This window comes from Phalacrocorax aristotelis, chromosome 3, assembly GCF_949628215.1.
Source record: "Phalacrocorax aristotelis chromosome 3, bGulAri2.1, whole genome shotgun sequence".
Lineage (NCBI taxonomy): Eukaryota > Metazoa > Chordata > Aves > Suliformes > Phalacrocoracidae > Phalacrocorax > Phalacrocorax aristotelis.
The window spans coordinates 12,746,527-12,768,708 of record NC_134278.1 but is presented as its reverse complement, the minus strand read 5'-3'; the positions used below and the strand labels follow the sequence as shown (position 1 = coordinate 12,768,708).

The 22,182-nt window shown below is 36.2% G+C and overlaps 1 protein-coding gene across 3 annotated transcripts in view; it reads right to left on the bottom strand.

The window, feature by feature from the left end:
• Nucleotides 1-688: 688 nt before the first annotated feature.
• SMC6 (structural maintenance of chromosomes 6) overlaps nucleotides 689-22,182 on the bottom strand; it is a 35,295-nt gene continuing 13,801 nt past the window's right edge. For all 3 annotated transcript variants that reach the window (XM_075086752.1, XM_075086753.1, XM_075086754.1), the window contains exons 13-27: nucleotides 21,604-21,768; nucleotides 20,438-20,616; nucleotides 19,130-19,331; nucleotides 18,883-18,997; nucleotides 15,876-16,036; nucleotides 14,075-14,210; nucleotides 13,051-13,131; nucleotides 10,979-11,149; nucleotides 9,116-9,253; nucleotides 8,219-8,364; nucleotides 7,389-7,514; nucleotides 5,769-5,874; nucleotides 4,328-4,480; nucleotides 2,470-2,567; nucleotides 689-1,180 (exon numbers count right to left, since the gene is read on the bottom strand). In XM_075086752.1, the coding sequence (XP_074942853.1) occupies nucleotides 1,072-1,180; nucleotides 2,470-2,567; nucleotides 4,328-4,480; nucleotides 5,769-5,874; nucleotides 7,389-7,514; nucleotides 8,219-8,364; nucleotides 9,116-9,253; nucleotides 10,979-11,149; nucleotides 13,051-13,131; nucleotides 14,075-14,210; nucleotides 15,876-16,036; nucleotides 18,883-18,997; nucleotides 19,130-19,331; nucleotides 20,438-20,616; nucleotides 21,604-21,768 (2,086 nt within the window). In that variant the 3' untranslated portion in view covers nucleotides 689-1,071. The remainder of the gene's footprint in view (nucleotides 1,181-2,469; nucleotides 2,568-4,327; nucleotides 4,481-5,768; nucleotides 5,875-7,388; nucleotides 7,515-8,218; nucleotides 8,365-9,115; nucleotides 9,254-10,978; nucleotides 11,150-13,050; nucleotides 13,132-14,074; nucleotides 14,211-15,875; nucleotides 16,037-18,882; nucleotides 18,998-19,129; nucleotides 19,332-20,437; nucleotides 20,617-21,603; nucleotides 21,769-22,182) is intronic.

Here is a 22,182-nt window from a genome sequence, read left to right as displayed (position 1 = left end):
AACAGAAGAAAAAAAAAGTTAAATTGGAGAAGTTTGAAAATTCTGGTTCTTCTCTCTCCCTCTTATCCAATAATACAAACGCTTGTATTATTTAAATAAAGCAAGTTGACTTTAACGATTCTAGTATAGTTCTGGGGGAGGGAGGGGCAGGGACACCCAACAAAACACAGGACTACAACGGTGTACAAAAGTTAATATATTATTTCCCAAAATTCTTATTCCACGTCATTCCTCTATATTGGAAGGACTTCTGTCACTTTAGTTTGTTATAATACAATGAATATGTACAGATTTAGCCTATACCTGCAAACTCAGACTGTACAAGAACTTGGTTTATTGGAATTAAGAATTTAAGTTTATAAAGCCACAATTTGCTAGGTTTTGTGAGCTCATGTCCAGAGAAACTCAAACTCTTCCCTACAAACTCTTCAGGAAGAAATAAAAGCACTTTTTTCCTGCCTAGAGAAAATACTACAAATACTGTCAAATAAGTGAAAAATGTATACTCTAGAAGTACTAATAATTTCTCACATTCAGCTGCTGTGGTTCCACTGGAAAAAAAAGGAAACACATGTTTGACTGCATGTATCAACACATGTTTAAGAAATAAAGCAGAACTAGGAAGAAACCAACATTTTTAACTTAACGCTAATAAGTGTGTAGAGACACTAAGACACTACCACAAGTATCAGTTCTCACTGTTTATTAAAATATTACTCCATAGTTATACAAAATATATTTTATATTTTCCAGAAGAAAAAGCAGAACAACTGATAGAAAATTCTACTAGTTAGCAGTTAAAAATATCAACATTCAGGATTTTCTCGTCTTCAAAACTGTGGTTATTCTGGGTCTGTACACATACAGTAATTCTTAAAAAAACAAACAAACCAACCAACAAAACAAAAACAAAAACAAAAAACCCAAAGAATCCCCAAAATGCAGGAACATCACCTTTTCCTGAGAGTATCTAACAAGAGATCCTCTTTTCCAGCATTGGGAAGTAATAACTTTACACACATCGTTACACATTTATCCTCAACATTATGCCGTATTACTACACGGAGATACTTATTGATCTTCCTCTTTGTCATTGCTATTTTGGAAATTCAATGTTCTTTGGCCTCTTTCAGGGTCTTGCATTCGGAAGATTCGAATACGGGGACTCGTAGGAAGAGAACTAAAAATAAAGTATGTGTCATTTAAAAAGTGTTTTTTCTCCACGAATTTCAGTATTTCCATTTGATTCTTTCCATTACATATTTTCCTTTAAATAAATCCATCTTTTTCCTTTGACAGTTTTAAAAAAACACAGTAATATGGGGTGAAGTTCTGGCTTTACTGAACTGATACTGGAGCCAGACTTCAGTAAAAGCTTGATGTAAAGCCAATAACCGATTTCAGTTGTATGATTTCTAGTTTAGACTACCTTAATTACAGAAAAAAAAGTACTTTTAAGAGAAACTCCAAGTGAAATAATGATCGGATCCATTCAGACTTGCCTAAAGCAGCACATGCTTTATACATCTATAATCGCTCACATCATACTAAGAATGAGCCAAGTTACTAAACATACATTTATACAGGCTTCTCCACCAATTATCCTAAATGTACTTTTTCTGAAGGTGCCTCCATACTTTTGTTAAATTAAATGTTTGCTGAACACGGAACATGTAACAAAGCAGAACAGAACCAAGCTGCGCTTGATTTGTTAAACTTTTAAGCAGTAACTGTACAGAAAAATCCCATATGTTTATTAAATAGTTTCAGAAATTTCCCCCAAAGCAGTTCCACTTAAATAACAACAGAATACCATTATTCTACTTTTTATAGATGTTAGTAAGGTAAGATAATTAAGAGTAAATCAACTTCATTTTGAAGACTGCTTAGTTATCCTACACTGGCTTCACTGATTACATTTGGCTAACAGAGAGAAGAGTTGGCTGCATGAGGTTAGACAGTGACTGTCCCCTTAAGTTGTCCCTGGCTTTACCAGGGACTTATATAGAGGTTTTAAAGAATTTTGGGCTACTAGATCAAAAAAAGAAAACAAGGAGTAAATGATCAGTTTCTAGATCAACTCAAATGACAAACATATTGAAAGTACTGTAGGAAGTAGAAAAAAATGAAAAAATGCAAAGTCTTATGTTAATTTTGGAAGAAAAGAGGGAGATACTGGGATAAAAGCTACCAAGAGCCTACTTTACACAATAAAACATTTCTAAAAGCTCTTCTACTTAAGATAAAGTCCCACTAAACTACTATATTAATAGAGGTTATGTGGAGAACAGTGAAAACCCTATTAGATTCCCAGAACCATCAAGCAATGAACTGCTCAGTTGTTGATGTTCTACTGCTATGAACAGCAAGATTTCTTTCTCCTCATATTTACTTTTTTTCAAGTTACGCTCCTTGCAACAGAACTTCCTTGTAATTCTTGTACCAGGAAATATAACACAATTTTATTACCTCATGCTTTGTGGGGTGAGCAAAATGAACTGTCGATGATGCTGAGAGTCAGCCACCTTAAGAATCATATCCATTGCAATTCTTCTGTTAACCATGTCCTAAAGACAAAAGATTTATCAGGGAGTGATAACAACTGTGTTCTTCACTGGCCTATTATTGCACAAATTAGGATAAGTTCTGTATTTTAATAGAATCTAGTAATAGAAATTAACTATCATTATGAATTAATATACAGTAAAGCTTAGCTAAAGAAAAGTCCAATAAAAACTAAGCTGGAGAAACATTAGGGTTAAATTCTAAAAGCTACAAAACATAGCCTGGGAGATATTTTTAAGTCTACTTTTTAGTATACACACACAATAGAAAGCTTCTATTGGAACGATCACATACTCCCACTCATCTTGTTTTTCTATCACCTTTGATATACACGTAGTACTTTTAACTTTATTAGTATGCTGAGATGAACTATATTTTAGTAGAATAATGTTTCCTGTAAAATCCTACCTCAAAATTGCCTGAAGGGATTTAAGGACTGCATGAAACTTAAGGTATGATGTAGCTTGGTTGTATTATTACTATTATTATTATTACTACTACTACTACTACTACTATTTTGAACATAACTGTGTGCATTAGGCTCACTGAAGATGTGTAATGGGAAGCTGTTATTATCAGCGGTCAAACAAAGCTCTGCTTCTATACATTGGTACACATCAAACTAGGTCCCTCCTTGGCAAATATGCTGATGGGGTCCTCTTGTGGCGAGTCTCCAGGACTGCACCAAACGTAACTACAGAACGTGGAGCCAGTAAGGTTGCACACACTGGTGCAGCAGCGGAAGGACAAATTGTGTGGAATTATTGATGGAATAGATGACATGAAATTTCCCTGCAGGGTCTATGGTTCTGAGTATCCTCCCTTTTCTGGACAGATGGATAAAATTCTGCGCAACTGACTTGTAAAAGAGGACCTAAGCTTTGGAAGGCGGCTGACAAATGACTGCTTGACCACCCTAGAGGCATACTTTCCTTTTGGAAATTCTTTATATACAAAGTATATTATCTTTTTTTCCCCTCGAGGTCTGTGATTGCCAATAAGTCATTGATGGGTGAGGGACACTGAAGACAAAATAATCCAGCATCAACTCTTTCGTCTCACAGAACTAATTCTTTTCTCAAACCATACCACACTGCATACTAATAAGGAGGAAATAAAATAAAAATATATTTAAAAATTGGTTAATCGCCCATCCAGGGAAGCTGTACACAAAGATGAGGCTTATCAGTTTTAGCTGACATTAGTATTTACTGTTCTTTACTCTGCACTTCAGCACCTTGGAAAGATGCTACTCGGTGAAGTGCGAAACAAGGTTCCGAGTAGCAACAGTGAACCCAACTGCTGCACTTGCTCTGCAAAAACCCACACCGATCTCAACACCGGCAGAAGCCAAAGCACATGCTACGCCCAGAACTGTCACAGCAATAGGCAGAGGCAACCTGTGACACAGTAACAACTGCTCGGGAAGCTAAGAAGAAGTTACATTTTATTATTTTTGTGCTGAACTAAGGTGCAAGCACGTAAAGTAACAGAGATGCTGTGGCTACCAACTTCAGAAACAGGACAAGCTTTAAAAGTTACTAAGGAAAGTGAACCAGATCCTTAAGGGTTTGGGGGGATTCGGGTTTTGTTTCTTGTTTTGTTGTTTTTTGGGGTGGGTGTTTCTGGTTTTTTTTGTTTTTAATTTATTATTTAGTGTTAACTAGAGTGTTTTAAAATCACCAAATACAGACAACCACCCCAGTATTTCACTTATTTATATAAATCAGAATGGCAAAAGTAGTTTAAGTTTAAACTATACCATGTAGACATCAAATTCATCCAAGCATCTGAAAGGAGATTCAGTAATGGACCACAGAGAAAGAATGAAACAAACTGTTGAGAAGGAACGTTCACCTCCTGATAAAGATCTCACATCATTAAGAGAAGATTTGTTTTCCTCTCGAGGCTGAACCTTGAAATAAAAGTATTAGAACAATTTTTAAACCCAAGATGGAGATTTACTAACAGAATCATAATTTTAATGGCAAACACATCACACATGAACACATAAAGATCACCTGAGAACAATTTTATGCACTTCACTGCCAGTACCATTCCGGAACTGGATGGCTCATAACCATTTTGTACCACATTTCTAGGATCGTTGCAGCCTTCTCCACCACAGAAAAATACATCGAGCAGACTGAACGACTCTGCTAGTGTTTTCTTATTCAATTATCTATTTTTAATAGCTATTAAACAATGTTTAGTAAATGTCAACCAGTGTAGTTATATTACAGTAAAATCCAGTGGTTGCCAGCTATGATAGAAAAGCAGGTAACTGATTCACAGAAGCAGTTTAAAGGAGGAACAGATTCGTACTGGAATGCATGAAACCTTGTGAACAGTCCTTTGGTTCCATTGATTATGACGACACCTTGTGGCACACCCCCTTTAAGATTACACCTAAACATTTTCTTGCCCTGTTAAATTATATTAACTTTAACAGGCTAAGCACAAAAATAAGAACTATTTTGGAGCGGGGTCTTTTGGAGTTTTTCGCTTTTTTTAATTTACTTTCCTTGATTAAATATAGATCTCTCGCATGAGAAACAAAACATCAGCGATAAAAAAGTTCTGATAAAGCCAGGTAATGACTTTACATTTTGAGTCCTTCAGATACATATCATTCACCTGTTTAATTAGGACTGTAACAACACGTATTTATGTTGTCACTGCACATTTTTTCCCACACATTTTCAATTCCTAAAACTGAGATCTCCCACAGAAACAAAAGTAAATACCCCCACGACTAAAACTTTTTGGGAGGTATATTAACAGATACAAATTTACAGAATACTCAGAAAAAACATAATATTGAAGCTTTCAGCCGTTAAATATTGTTTAAATAAAAACTAGAGCCATTATACAATCACACAAATAAAGGCAAACTTCCTAGCAATGAAATAGGAATGAGAAATTTTGAAAGACTGACTGTGATGCCTGACTAGTGAATTCTTATCTTCAGCATAAGATGGCAGTCCAAATTTATCCATGTAATCTAACAAACTGCCCATATAAAGGTGGTAATTTTTTTTTTTCTTGCTTGGTTTCAACAATATCCTAAATTTAGTATATCACATTCTGGAGAGGGGAGGACAATTTATTCTATCCTTTGTGATGCAAGTTCCAGCAGCTGATATTGAAAAAAAAAGTTTCACTACATATTACGATAATTAAAGTAATATAAAATAACTTACTGTTATTGAAAGTGTTTCATTCTTGTGATCAAAAATTATTTTTCCAGAGCAAGCTCGAATACGTAATAAATGGTCAAAGTAGAGTTTGCATCGTAAAGAAAGGAGCCTTAAATGAGTTAAATCAAGCAAACAAACATTAGGTCAGTCAGTTTTAAGACACATGAGAAAGTGACAACAGATTTTTATCAACAGTTCCATATAATAATCTTAAATATTATGCCCTGCTCCATTAACAACATTTTCCCTAATCAATTACATTCTTGAGCCATTCACATTCAGTACTGGACATAGTGGAGAGAATCACTGACACAAAGTAACAAGGTAAGAAATCCAGAAGCACAAGCTGTGTATTTTACAGAAGTCTGTTTCAATAGACTGGAAGCTTTTTACACCCTTCTTCCACAACGTCCAACAGAAAATGACCACATTCCACTTCTTTCCTACCCAGTTTAGGAGTGCACAGTAAGGATAGCGAAGAATCTACGCAGACTCTGCTAGACTCCGGGAATTAAAGTGTTGAATATTCATTTCTTCCCCCACCCCCTTTCCCCTAATTCCAGCATATGATTCCCCAATAGACAATACATCACAGTTCCTTCAAGAACGAACTATGGTTATTCAACACATTTTAGAGGGGGATTCATACTCAAATTTGGCAACTAAGAACAAGATTCAGTTTGACATATATGGGCACCATAAGGCAAGCATCAGATTCTCCAGGTAAATCTTACCCACTAGTATTTCTAGACTTCCACCTACAAAGGTTGGGATTCTCCTGATCATTACTATTTGTCAGGATCATACTGGCACCCCCTCCAAATCCCGGATCAAAAAGCAGAGCCAACACAGATATCCCTCCATTTCTGCTGAAGGGAGTGATAAATGATAGAGGACTACACTGGAGAACAGACCATCAGTCCTTTTGAAGGGAGGCCACCACAAAAACTTCATTGATAGGTTTAGGATACTAAGGGACTGAAGGAAGAAAGAAGGGGTACAATCCTAGCACGGGCGCTATGACAGAAGCAGCTGTTAAACTGCAGAATCTGAAAAAAGATCTTGAATTTTTTTCAGCACAGGTCAGAGAAAAAGTCTGGCCCGCAATGAAATTATGTGAGCACAGTACCACGAGAATCATAGAGTCATAAATGTCCTGAGTTGGAAGGGACCCGCAAGGATCATCGAGTCCAACTCCTGTCCATGCATAGGACAGCCTCAAAATTCAGACCAACTATATTCAATGAAAGTGAGTGACAGTCCAGATTATTTCAATGCTAGTATGTCGCTGATATTGTACTGACTAAAACCAGCAGTGAAACACTGAAACAGAACTGCCTTGGATTGAGTCAGCACAGTCACAGCCTTTGGAGTGAGCAAAATAGAGCCTCCACTGATCAAGTTGATTTTCCAGATGTCAGTCAAGGCTGCCTCTAAACTGTCAGGCATGACATTACTGGACCTGGGAGCAAGATTAAGTTAGAAAGATGGCTGTGAATACCACCTTAAAGGTATCTCATCCTCACAGGTGTGCTCTGTAATTTTCACCCTGGAATACAAGCACATACTTACATCTACGTATTAGTTTACCTGAAACCTGAAATTACAGTAAAATTAACTCACCTTAAGAATTGCCGATATATTTTGAATCTCTGTGTCATTATTTCTTCCAGCAGCCTAATAAATTTCTTTAAATTCTTTACTTTACTGTTTGCATCCTCGTATCTTTCCTTTGCATCATGAAATTGCCTGTTTTAATTAACAGAAAGTCTAGGATCAACATGCATTACATTAAAACCAAGTTAGTGTTTTAAATGCTGAAAAGCAATATGATAATCAAAACATTAAAAGAAAAACCTTCTTGTAAGGATCTACGTTAAAGCTAAAAAGCGTTTGATGAGTCAAGTAAGACACTCTTCACAAACGAAAAGTGGTCAAAAATTAAATTTTTAATCTATTTTTAATTCTTTTGAAAGGAAACTCCTACACCAAGGAGAATGAATGACTGGGTTGCTCATGCTCAAGAGTATCCGCAGTGAGCGATTCCTTGAAATTCTGGCAGTCAAAACCTCATGCCCAACTCCTGCATTAGTTATTCAAACTGGAAGTATGCTTAATGCATAACTGCATCCCAGAACAATGGTGTGTTATGTTCGCACCACATAGTCAAGATTAGGATACCTCTAAACACTAAGAAGCTACCTGATTATTGGTAACTTCATACATGTAGTACAGACACTGTCTAAAATCACTAGAGGGTAGTTCAGCAGTCCTAAGCCTGTTCAGTGTTGGTTGACTGAGCAATCAGCACAGCATGTTTCCATACCTTTGTACCTGGTTTTAACACTAAAAAAACCAAACAGATAAATGCCTTATGAGTCAATAAGAAAACTCTTCTTTCCCCTATCTTTTCCATCTTACCTGAACTACTTCAGACTTTAAAGATGACTTACTGTACTATTTCTTCTCTGTTTCCATGGCGATCAGTTTCTGAATTTATCCTCTCTCTCAAACGATTCATTTCTGCATCAAGACTCTTAACAGTTCTGCTGATCTCTATGCGCTCTGGGTAGATTTGCCTAGCTTGTGCTGTTTTTTCCTAAAGTAATGTTTGAAACTCAATTAATTGTTACATTTTTAAAAAATCTGTTTAGTCTTCACAATAAATATTTTATGCTATTGAAAAACAAGGTCTCCGAGCAAGGACAATGTTTTTGCATCATTCTTTGTGTACTTATCACAGCAAACCTAGTTATCATTAATAATTTTACTAACAACTTTTACAGGCAGATAGTTATTTCAGTGCTAAGAACTGTACCCATCTGAGATCTTTAGTATGTTCACAGTTATTTACCTAATACAGATAAATAAGGAATAAAATTCACCATATTTAAATAGGACAGTCTTCAAAAAGTCTTTGTGGGTACAATTTCAGAGTTAGTTAATAAAGCTTCATTAGAGAAGTCTTCAAAAAATCAGGTACGAGGTCTGTACAAAGAAAAACCTAGCACTGAAAAAAACGAAACAGTAATATTCATAAACTTTAAGGATAAGTCATTTTAATCTTTTCATGGCAAAATACAGAAGAAAGAGTCCTAGATGGATAACGCCTAGCTCATCTGTCAAGACAGAAATGGTGTTCTACCAGACAAAAACAGGCCCAGATTCATTTATACAAAATTACTTTTAGTTGATTTAGGTGCAGTCAGCTGAAGACATAGCTGGGAGAATACTCAGTGTAGCTGAGCATTAATATGGCCTGTATATTGTACAAGTGGAATGATTTCTTATTAAATATTCAAAGGCTTATGACCATCTGACTTCAATAAAGGAGAAAAACCCACACCTACCTCTAATTCTTTTTCTTTGGCAGCTAGTAATTCTTTATGCATTTTTATGTAAGCCAAGTGTTCTTTCTGTTTCTCCTCATAGTGCTGCAAACGGCGTTTACTGTTTTCCACTTTTGAGTCAGCTTGGTTTAACTCTTCCTGTTTGGAATAAATCAAGATGTGATAAGTGAGCTGTTTGGTGTACATTCCTAAGCATCTCTCTAATGTTTACTGACTTAGCACAGGTAATTATGTTTTAAATACTGTCTAATTTATTTTGCTTTCAGTAAAACTACTCCTTCTAAAGTCCAGGACCTTTAACAGCAACTTAATAGGAAGTCTATACTCAGTTCTGACATAGACATAATAAATGCTTGTAATGTTTTTAAGAATCGTATCTTCAGGGAATGTTTTAATCTTTGGAAAAAATCCATCCTCCTAAACCTCCAAAAACTACATTTATTTTATACACTACATTCAAGCCAGAACTTCTGATGCCCGTGTGACATCAGCCAGAACTTAATTTCTGTGTGAAAATTCAGTGTCCTGCTGTACCTATAATAAGATGTAGACTATAGCAACTTCTCTGCTACATAGGTGTTGATACAGTTGAAGTGACATCATATCTTTCCAGAGGAGCAAAGAGGTATAAAAGAATGACATGAATTAGAAGACAATTTTCTTCCTTATCCGTGTCAACTAGATGGCTATCCTAAAAAACTAAAAAACAACCCCAAACCAAACAAAAAAAAAACACCGCCCCAAAAAACCCAAACAACAAACAAGAAAACCAACCATAACCAACAACAGCGAATGCTCTTTCCTTTTTCTAATCCTGTCTTCAAGCCACAACTTGCTGTATGTCAACAGTTCATTAAACAACTGTAGAATGCACAGCAGTACCTCTAATCTAAAATCCTTTCAGGAATTTAAGAGTTCCCTCTATTGTGTTTAGTACTCTTAATAATGAGCAATAATGTTCTAATATTCTGAATAAATCTACTTTTTCCTTACATGGTTCTGCTTTCTAAATAGAACGTCTCTTTAGAATTTCCATATCAAATACACTATGACTAACATATATATCAGTTATTTTCCTTACCAGTTTCTTCGTCTTTTTGTTTGTTTTTGCTTTTTTAATTAGGGCTGATTACATAGCAACATACAGTGTAAGTGAGGTATATAAGAGATTTCTATAGTGATCTTTCTAAGTTTTTCCTCATTCCACCCTTCTACAAATTTACAGTACTGTAAACATGTTGGGGTCTGTTATTTTGGTTTTCTATTTTCAGACCCTTAGTTCTTCTTGACAACATGAGATTGCCTTCTATTTACCAATACAAAATTTTGCACATCACCACTCTGCTATTAATCTTAAGTCTTGCTACCTCTGTGATTTCCAGATGTCTTCTGTAGACTTGAATCATTACAACTATGCATTGGTACCTTCTGTGATGATGTGACTTTATAGAATAACAATAATTTCATATGGAACTTCAAATGCTATTTTGAAAACTGAACAGTTATGAACACTCTTAGCCAGGCCTTATCAGAAACAAGCAACGAGTCCAGAACAACAAATGTGTTGCACTAAAAGGAAAAGTCAAGGAAACTATCTTTCCTTCCTTTTCAGTCCATGAATAAAAATACCTGGAAACAAAAATGTCTTTAGACATAAAACACTGCAGCAACTACACTTGACAATCAACATGATCTTCAAAATACTGCCAAGCTTATTTCTTGACATGCTCTAGATGGAATGCTCTATTTCCATTTTCATAGGTAGACCTTAAATGTATCAGGAAGGAACATATTCTTTTCTCCTGCCTCCTTTTAATCATACAAAGGGAATGAATTAAAAATACAATATGAGATTTTTGCTACCTTAATTGGACCAGCAATTTCTTCCACTTGATGAATTTTTTCTTTCATTTCGTCAAAGCTTTTTTCAGCTACCTGGAGAATATTTTTCAGTTCTTCCATTTTTCTGCTTTGTTGCTGCATGTCATTTTTTACAGATTCCATCTTACCCTTATTTTCTTCAGCTTCATCTTCCTGTCAAAACATATTAAAACGAAGAATATTAAAAGGAGGCATACATTTGCAAATTACTGTACAAGATCTTTATTTTATTATCACTATCAGTGTACAAGATTACGCGCAATACTTTGTAACTCTAATAAGAATATGAGCAGCTCAATGCAATTGTCACTGAAGCCCAAAAAAGAAACTGACAGATCTTGCAGGAGACCACTAAATCAAACTGCAAAATAAGAAGTGGAATTTCCTAATTATCCAACCGAAAATTAAGGCAACTTTATTTGGGAGTTGTGATGAAAAGACTAAAGGGGCTAGGTTTCTGTGCAGACTTAGCCATGCTAATATTTTAGTACAGTAATTTCTTTAAACAAAAGAACAAGGCAACTACCCTCTGGATCTGTGACAGAGTATATACATCTAGTATACAAAGGAATACAGGAAGAGTAAGTGGATCATCACTGTTTCCCAGAAAATTAGACCATTCGTAATGAATTATCATCATACATACTTTCTGATTCAAAGAGACAAATATTACAAAACCTGGTTAAAATACATACATGAAACCTTGCATTGCTAAGATTCTTTTTCACGATCAAACAATTGTGAAAACAAGGTAGCAAAGAAAGACAAATACCAAGTGAAAGAGCAGCAACTGATCCATAGTAGAGGTCAGAAAGTGCAGAAAACAGAAAAACAACAAAAATCCAAGGAAGGAGTAAGGAGAAGCAAATATGTAAATCTACCAGTTACATAAGACCATTATCAGAATGCAACAGTAAAAATGTTGATCTTGAAAAAGTGGCCACTGATTTTTAAACACCTCACCAAAAGAACAAATTTTATTAAACCAACAGAACTGAATTAACTGGAAAAGTGAAACCCTACAAGAACTTACAGAATCTTTACTGATGCCTACTTTCTGAGTAAATTTTGAAATGTTTACTTACACGCGCGCGTGTGCATGCACGCTGAAAAACAGACTACTGAAAAAGTGTGAGTTTGTGCCAACATTGTAAGTGACCAAAAAAAAAAGAAATTATTATGGGCAACTTAGCCTCTGCTGATCCCAGATAAAAGAGTGGGAAAACTGGCATAGATTTAATAATCCTGACTACAGTTGTTTCAGTTTATTAACGTTTATCAGCATGATTCTCAGAATTTAAATCTTGGCCAACTGTACCTTAGCTTATTACAGAGCAACAGTTGAAATTCATTGCCACCATCACATAAATCACAGTAGATTATCAAACTTTCTTTTTCTGTTCTCAAAGTACTATGCGTACATTTTAAGAACACAGGGATAAGAATAAGAACTTTGAAGAAGCCATCATAATACCATGATCCTTCCCTAGGGCGATGTATGAACTTTAAAATTTCTGCATGGTGAAGTTACAGCAAAGCATGAAACTGGGTTCAGGGCAGAGCGGCAGTGCTGTGACATAAAGTGTGCTCCAGAGTGGCCTTTACCTATGCTTTGTTGGTGCCACTTCTGACCTCCAAACCTACAGCACCGATTCTTCCTAACCAGAGTTTTACAGCACTGCAGGCCTGGAATGAGGAAAGAAAATGCATGCAATACGCCTTTACAACACCACCTTGCCTTCGATAAACCCGCAGTAGTATTGGTTTGGAAAAGAGCAGAAGAAAGAGGGGAAAAAAAAAAGGGGGTGGGGAAAGAAAGGGAAATGAAAGGAAAGGAAAAAAGTACTTAAAGGAAAAAACCACCTCACCAATAATAAATAAAATTATACCACTGCCATAACTGTAGGCATTCTGTGAAATGTTTCTTTCTTCACTATTTATCCAACTTGTACACTGGTTGAAAATCTATGGTATTTGCTTATTTCAAAACACTCCAACATTAAAAGGCATCATTTCATATCCTTATTAGACATAGTTTGATAATCTATTCTTACCAATATACGGATGTCCACCAACTGGTGTTCCTCTATGTTCTCAAGATCTGCTATTTCTGCATTTGTTGTTCTTATTTTTACCTGAAAAGAAAAATGAATATTCTTAAGCTTATCTAAAAAGAAAAGTTCACATTCATTCCCTTAAGTCAACACAGAAAACAAGCTAGTTGTCTTTTAGTTTCATTAGTTCCTACAAAAGACAGAACTCTTCCCACTTACCTGTGGAATCCAGTTTTATGAGATATAACTTGTTCTGAAAGTCATGTGCACTTTAAATCATTAGGTTATTATTGTATTTCCATTCAACAAGACAACTGAATAAAATATATTTTATTTTTCCTTCAAGTATTTATCTTCAGCAATTTGAGTCCACGTGCCATATCTTTTGCTGGTTCTTATTTGTAATTTACTGAATATAGCCTTATACAGTAAGTATCATCTTACACTGCCTAACATTGGTCACCACAAATATCTCTCCTACCTAGAAGTACTGGAAAACAAAGACAGACAACTAATAGGTGTAAAATGGTTTATAAAGAAATAATTTTAATTTCTTAGAAAAAAAAATTTCTTAAGAAAACTTAAAGGCGAAATACTCAACACGTTAAAACAGGTTAAGAATATAGACAAAGAGCATGAAGAGAAACAAGATTGTGGGAATGAAGGGGCAAGGCTTAACAGAAATAAAGGAGGAGGAAGCTGGGATAAGAAACTTGTATCAAATATTGCACCAACTTCCTATCTGCATCAAAAAAAAGCAGTAGAAGTTTGTGAGATTTAGCACAAGAGGGGGAAAAAAACGATACCATGCAGAAACAACAGCATATGCTAGGATTGATGTGGCCTCTATCATTCTGTCCTAAATCACGAAAGCATACTACAAAAGCAAACAACATGACAGCCAACAACAAAAGTAAGGATAAACATTAAAAACCCTCATCTACTCAAAATATATTGCAGAAGTCAAAATGAAATAGGGAAAGACTGACCAGTGTCTAAAAATTAACACTGTGCCTATTTTTACCTGTAGGTCTTTTTGGTGTCGTCGATGTCTGTGAAGATAGTCTTCATTCTGCCTAATCTCGTTTTCAATGGAATATAAACATTGCTGAGATGCTGCCAACTGTGCCTTTTTGTTTTCAATTTCTTTCTCCAAGTGACTTTATAAACAAAGTGATATTGAGATATTATATATTACACAGATATTACTTATTATGCACACACACAGAGAAATACACAAAAATTAACTGTACGACAAGACAAAGGGTAAAAATGCACTTCCCTCAAAAAATAAAATTCTTAGGTTTGTTACGCATTGGATGGTTTCACCGGTGAGTAAAGAAACACCGAAGCTCTACAGCAGAACTCATGGTCAATAACCAGCATAGGTGCTTGATGGTCCTAGTTCAATGCCTAGTTGACAAACCATTCAGGTAATTTGAACCACGTGTAACCTCTGTCAGCAATTTTCACTAACAGGCCAAATATTTGAACTAAACAATGGTGTTGCTTCTAAAAATGCCACTGCATCTTGAGAGAAAGCAAACACTTTGACTAGGACAAAACACTTCCAGTCACAGAGAAAATACATTAACTGAGATGTGAAAAAAACATTTTATATAGTCTCATACATTTCCTGCTACAAAGGAGGTCATGTGCAGAGATTTCCATAATTAATTCTTTCAGTTTGCGGTAAAACTATTTGAAATGCAAAACAAAACTATTTTTTATTATTATTCATAGATGGCATAACTTTGATAGTGTCTTTCACCCTGCAAAAGAAAGGGGAAGCTTTACTAATATTAGAGTAAAAAAACAAAATCTTAATACGAGTGTTCATGATATAGCTGCATGATATGGACTGATTAAGTCTGATCAGTGTTTAATAAATTGCATATATTATTCCAGATAAATGTGTCTTTGCTTTAGGCTAAGTTCTGAAGTGGAAGAGGGAGAGGTGGGAAGATATTTTCTTTTTTAACTGGCCTACACCATGCCCCCATAGCAATACGGTAATGAAATGCCTGTAACACTTTGAAAGTTAAGATAACCTTTGAGTGAAGTTCATTATATACTGACATGAACAAAATACAATTAACTGACATATTTAAAACTTCTGAGCTTACAGAACCAAATGTTTAACATTCAATTCAGTCTACACTATTAGCTATTAATACTAAAATCAAAATTTTACTTAATATGTTTGTAATATAATCCGAGTCTCAAAGTATTCTGTTGTCACCAATTTGCTTGGTGACAGTTCAAGTTTGTAAACTTTGAAATCTGTTTGGCTTTTTAAACTACCATTTTGAAAGTAATGAGGAAAAAAAAAAAAACCTAAAAAATAAAATAGGGGGTGGAGTCAAGGTTATCAGAGATGCCTCCTATGAGTGAAGTCAAAAACCTGAAAAACACAGGTGCAAAGTTTTAAACCAGCAGGACTACGTGTGCCATCGTAGCTTGGGTTTGAATAATAAGGATTCATTTGCAGGAAGCTATGATTCCGCTGTTCAGGTATTACATTTTTAAAGAAACAGCTTTGACTCCATACTAGCTAGATTTCCTGGAGTATTCACCCCAGCAAATCCCTACTTGCTGGGCAAGATTTACATTCCACAAATTGAAAAATATCTAAGGTACAACTCAGGTTTGTACCTATGACAGAAAGGCACTGAAATAAAGAGGTTGTCCAGAATTCTCAGAAAGAAGGTGTAAATCTCAGAAAGAAAACAGAGACTGGAGAGTAGAGTACACGCAAGTTGACAAATATGCAAATCCACTATTCATGTCAACAAGTACACTTTTTACAAATACGAGATATTAACCTTATTTCTGCTTCAACATCTTTGCTTAGGAACTTGGGTCTGACGTAATCAGAAGAGTAATACCGTCTTTCAAATACTTGATCGCCTTCAGCAGTAAAAGCTTCTCTACAGTTTTTCGGGGGCCGATTGAACTGCATTACTTCACGAGCTTTACAGCTACTCTGAAAAATACAGTAGACTTATCGTCCCAATAGAAAAGCAACCATAAATAAATATATCAATTTAAAACTTGTCTCGAAGTTCTCACCCAGAAATAATTTCAATTCCTAATGAAAAATAAGAAATACAGTAATGAAAGAATATGAAAAGAAAATCTATGTCAAGAATCTGCTTTTCCTAGTTGAACAAGACATGCTCTCAAGAACCACCCACTTAGTTTAGCTGCCCATTTCTTTTATTCTGTTACAAATTTATCTGCATTGTAATTTCTGTAGTCTTGTCAGTCCCTTATAATTTGCCATGGGGAAAAAAAAAAAATCACTAAACCAAAAGGTCACTATGCACAGGTATATTTAGCTATCAAAAGTGGAATACACAGATAGGAAACAATCTTCCAAAGAAAGCTGTGAAGTATGTCAAGCAATATTCAATTGAAGTTTGAAGAGACATGCTGGTAAAAAAAGAAAACAAAAAAAACCCACAAACCATTGCTAGTGCCAGACTAAGTGGTCACAAGTGCCTTGTCCAAGGCAACCATGTCATCCATTCAGAAGTAGAATTTCTTCCAGATGATACCTGTTCAACTTCTTTCAGGTTCAGTTGAAATTGTTCAGACAGGGCTCAATGATAATAACGTTATGAAAGTCAGTGGTTCAGTGAGGCAGAGGAGAAAGAACAAAAATGGCACCCCTACCATGAGAAAAGCCTAGAAAGTTCAGCTGTTATGTATCCCTTTCAGCAACAGCCATGCTTGCTAAACAGTCAGCTCGGCACCAGACAGAGCACAAACTGCCTCTTTGCTAGTCCGAATGTCAGAGGACAAACTGGGACAAGTGGTTTTGGAGAAAAACAAAATCCACAAAAGTAAGAATCATTCTGCTGCTTACAGAATACCCTGCTTTCTTTAAATAAAAATATATACATCTTGTTTTTACCTTCGAACATTTTACCTGTAATCTTATCTGCAGGAGCTGGTATTTTCAGTAATAACAGAAAATCAAAGATCAGTTAAGGTCAGATATCATGTAATGGCAGAAAACCGTTCTTTAACATGTTTTAATGATGATAAAAAAATAGATCCTATGTAATCTTAATTCAACACCATTTGCTAGTCACCTTATTCAAATCCTACTTAATAAGTGACTATTGATATTTTTTATTTTATCAGACTCTATCCACAACCACGTTCCTTTGCACTCTCTCATCTCAAATGCTTTAACACTGCAGAGTCGAAGGGGCTCTGGTTGTTGTGGTAGGTGAAAAATAAATTAGGCTGTGAATGCTAACAGGCAGCTGATAATTTCATTTAAGAGTGGGTGGTTAAATATCTGAAAGGTAATATTTGAACTCTCAAGCACGAGCCTGCTACAGCTACAACTGGTACCTAGCTACCAATTGCTAGGTATGACTGGTAGGGGCTGGTTGCAAATTTTGGTAACACCTGGACTACGCAAAACTGACACAACCTAAACCCATCAATTAATAGAGACATGAGACAGACAGCAGTTAGGAGACTGATAACACGAACATGGACTTTTTAGACTGGGAAACCAGACCACTTGGAGGCCCAGAAAGGTGGTGGTGAACACCCTAGAAACAAACAGGTAAGATTCTGGAAATACATGGGGAGAGTTCTATAGAGAGAAATCCCAGGGAATGTTCAGGGACCTTGGCCAGTAACAGCCCAAACAGGAATCTGTGAGCAGCTGCACAGCAGGAACCAGTAAGATTTCTGCCTGACCTTCCTGGACCAGTAGTGATCTCCCTGCTGTGGACAGAAGTTGAGACCTATAAAGGTAGTGTTGTGGGGGGCAGGGAAAAAAGTAAGTGCCAACAAGAACCTTAGGAAGTTCAACAAGGACAAGTGTAAGGTCTTGCACCTGGGAAAACGTAATCCGGGAGTGCAGCACAGACTGGGATGACCTGGCTGGAGAGCAGCTCAGTGGAAAGGGACCTGGGGGTGCTGGTGGGCAGGAAGCTCAGTATGAGCAAACTGTGTGCTGCTGCGGCCAAGAAGGCCAACAGGATGCTGGGTTGCATCAAAAAGGGCATCACCAGCAGAGAGAAAGAAGTCATTATCCCACTCTACTCAGCGCTTGTCAGGCCACACCTGGAGTCCTGTGTACAGTTCTGGTGCCCGCTATACAAAAAGGATGTGGACAGGCTGGGAGGGGTCCAGAGAAGGGCCACCAGGATGATCAGAGGACTGGGAAGCTGCCATATGAGGATAGGCTGGGAGAGCTGGGTTTGTTCAGCCCTGAGAAAAGGAGGCTTTGAGGGGATCTCATCAGCATGTACCAGTACTTGAGGGGTAGCTACAAAGATGATGGAGACTCCCTTTTTACATGGAGTCACACGGAGAGGACAAGGGGGAACAGAAACAAGTTGCTCTTGGGCAGATTCTGACTTGACATGAGAGGGAAATTTTTCACACTGAGGACAGTCAACCATTGGAATAATCTCCCCAGGGAAGGGGTTGACTCGGCCACATTGGACACCTTCAAGAGTCGTCTGGACAGGGTGCTGGGCCATCTGGTCTAGACTCTGCTCTTCCTAGAAAGGTTGGACTAGATGATCCCTGAGGTCCCTTCCAACCTGGGATTCTGTGAAGTGTGTGGAAAACAGAGCAAAAGCTCTAATCTTGCTGACTCTTAAATAAATCCCAGTATCTAAATCCATTCTGGGTTGTCAGTTTACTCTGTGTCACCCATGATAGAAAATAGTGTTTGAAGTGGGATACTGACAGTTTACTGAATGCCAAGAGGGCCTTACTGGAAGCCCTCCAGTGGAAATGTACATGTGTGTGTATGCTTTTCTTTAAAAATCAATAGGGAGCGTAGAGCCTTACTTTAATCAGCAGGACTGTTTCTATACCCCTCACATCAATCAAACAATTGGCAACCACTGCATGATCTATTTCCAATGCTGTGAGAACCGATGGGAATTCTGGATGATGAACTCCTCTGAAGAAAAGAAGAAAAACCACCATTCATAAAGCTCACGTGAGATTCTTAAAAAAAAAAAAAAACTACAAATAGTTCAACTACTAATTTGAACCATCAAGGCTAAGCAATAAAATTCAAAACATAACTTACCTGTGTCTAACATCATAAACTTCATTCTGAAATTTATTTACAATTATTTGAGGTCTAAATCCACGTGGATAATATTGAGACATCAGTAGCTGAAGAGTTCTTTCATCACTATGATTATCACAGCAAAAAGCCTGAACTAGGCTCTTTAAACAAGATTCAACAGCCAAGGTCAGTTCAGCATCTTTCGGATGAATGAAAGCACCTAAATAAACATGAGAGACAAGGCTTTAGGACCTGTGTTCCACAACAAAAAAACACAGTAGTGCGTTTTCACCACTCAAGGTTTTTGTTTTGTTGTTTTATGAGGTTTTTTAAGAGTCTAAAATAAATCTTTCTTACAAGAAGAAAAATTTTTAAAAATTAAGAGGTTAGCTAAAAGATAAAAAATTCCACAACAGACAAGATACCCTGAGAACACAGACATATTATTTATCTTCCTATAGAGACACCTATACATACTCAAAGGCCTAAATTTTCTTCCAAGATCTTTGACAGGTCACTACTAACTTCCATTAAGTCACCAATTTTATGGCAGCTCAGTAGGAGTATATCAAGGCAAAGATTGCTTATCAACAATTTAATTCTTTAAGGGTGAAGGCAGAGGAACAACTGTGCTGCAAGTTAAACAAACATTAAGATTTCCATTTTATCACCTGTTGTACCTATAGTACATGTGTTTGCATGTTCTCTGCCTGCAGTAAATGCAAGTACTTAAGTACTTGGCCTTTACTCTTACATCCAGGACATGCCGAAGCCATTATTCCTGTTCACAAAATGGAAATATCATTCACCGTCAGAGCTGGTCAAAAAACTAATGAAACCAAACTTTCCAAGAAAATCTCAGTTGGTTCTGTTTGAGTTGCTCCATGCAAAACATGTCAGGTTTGACAAGCCCACAAGTCATCAACCGGATATTTTGAACAAAACCAGTCCAGGAGCTGGCCAGTGCCATCCACCAAGGAACACGCAGCCGAAGCACAGCAGTCTGATGCTTAGAGGGTGTGAGGGACTTGGAGGGGTGCATTGAAAGTTTGTCGTTGTAACTATATAAAATACCTTAACAAATCCAGCTGGAAAATGAGGGAAAATGGCAGACATTAGCTAGTCCATGTGATAAAAAGGACAGAAGCAAAAGATAACCGACCAAGATAAAACCTTTTAGTTCACGGAGTACAGAAGAAATATATATCTGGAGCTTCTTAAAGAACAAATAGTTTTTCTAAAAGATCTCTGTTTATATTAGCAGCCATGGAATAAACCCCATGAGGAAAGATCCTCAAGTCTGTCTTCTTCAGCAGTCATTCTTACCTAAAGGTCCAATAGGTTTATGTTTAAAGCGCCCTTGCCTATAGGCTGCTTCAACTGCTTCAAGAAATGCTGGTACATGCGGTCCAAATCTTTTCAAGGTATTTGTTTTACTATCTTTCAGCTCCCTCAGCTGTTTCAGCCTGGCATCCAGTGCTTGTTTCACACCACAGTCTTCTCTCCTAAGAGAGGAGATTTTTTTTCAGTAGCAACAGCTTATAAAGCCTTAATTTGATTACAATAATTATAAAGTCTCATTTTTCAAGTACTAATAGAACAGTGTATCAAGACTTTAATACTTCAAAGTACAGCTAGCTACATACATACAACAATATTTTCATAGTTTCAAGAAACATGAGACAAAAAAAGGAATAAAATTACTATTTTGCAACAGTTTTACAAGTTGTTTTTATTTCTAACAATTTCTAATAAATTTATTTTATTTCTAATTATATGCTTCAATTTCCCTGTCTCCTACAAAGATCTTCAACAGAACACGAAGTAACTGTTGGTTACAATAATTGATAAAAGACGTTTAAACTTACATGTGAAGTGGAATAAGCAACAATTCTCAAATCTCTTAAGACAATAAATGACATCACCACAGTCCCCTCTGGTAATCACTGTTCAAGTTCAGGTGTCCAAATCAAAGCCAGAGAGTGCTTTTTTTTTTTAATAGTTCTAGAGGACTAAATTGGTATTTGAACTACTTGCTTCGAAGTCTCTATAAATTTGTCTTTAACTATAGATAAAATAATTACCCCTAAGTGTATCTATTTCCTTACATCGTGTTATGTATCTTGTGACATCATATCAGGATGTACTAGTGTATTAAACAACATGAAAAAATAAAAATCATAGTCTGCCCATAGGATGGTAAAGAATAAGGGACAGTGGAAGAAAGAAGGGCATTAAACTGACAGTATGGATTTATATCAGGTTTTAAATTAGTAATACCTTTGACCTTTAATGACATAACATTTTTCTTAATTTTCCAGAAGTTTCCAAATTAAGTCATGTTATGCCAAAGACAAAATTTAGCAAGTCCTAAGATAAACTAGGAAAAAAAAAATAGAAACTGAAGACTATGCAGAGAATGCTGGTATATAAGAAGGGACCTCTTATAACTTGAAACAAAGGAAAACGGTTTCATTCAAAGTATAACTTACTTAAGTCTAGCATGTTCCTCCTTACACTTATATATAGCCTGCTGAAACTGATCCACCTGTTGACCAATCATTGTTTCTTCATCATGGAATGCCTTTAACTGTTCCCTTAAGCATGCGATCTTCCTTTGTCTTTCCAATTGTTCAGGCTTTGACGCCTGATTAGTACTAAAAAAGATCATACTTCAATATTTTAAAACCACACTGATGATTTATAAGTGTAATGAACTTTGCTTTATTACCTGTATCATACAAAAGATTTACGCATCAGAAGGTTACATTTAAGATTCTGCGCATTTAAAAGATCTACAAAGCATAAATACATTTTTTTTGGTAATCACACATAACTCTCCCCAGTTATGTTCCTATTACATTTAGTTTAAGGTATATTTGTTCTGCAACACCATGGAAACTAGAAAATGTATATTATCACCAACAAAAAAGAAAGCTTTCGTTCTGCACAGTTACCTCATCACCTTGTAGTCAAAATCTTGATATGCAAAGAAGCTGGATCAGAAATATTTAAGTATTTAACTGGACCCTGCTTAAATTCAAATAAATATTTTCTGTTACTGCAGATTT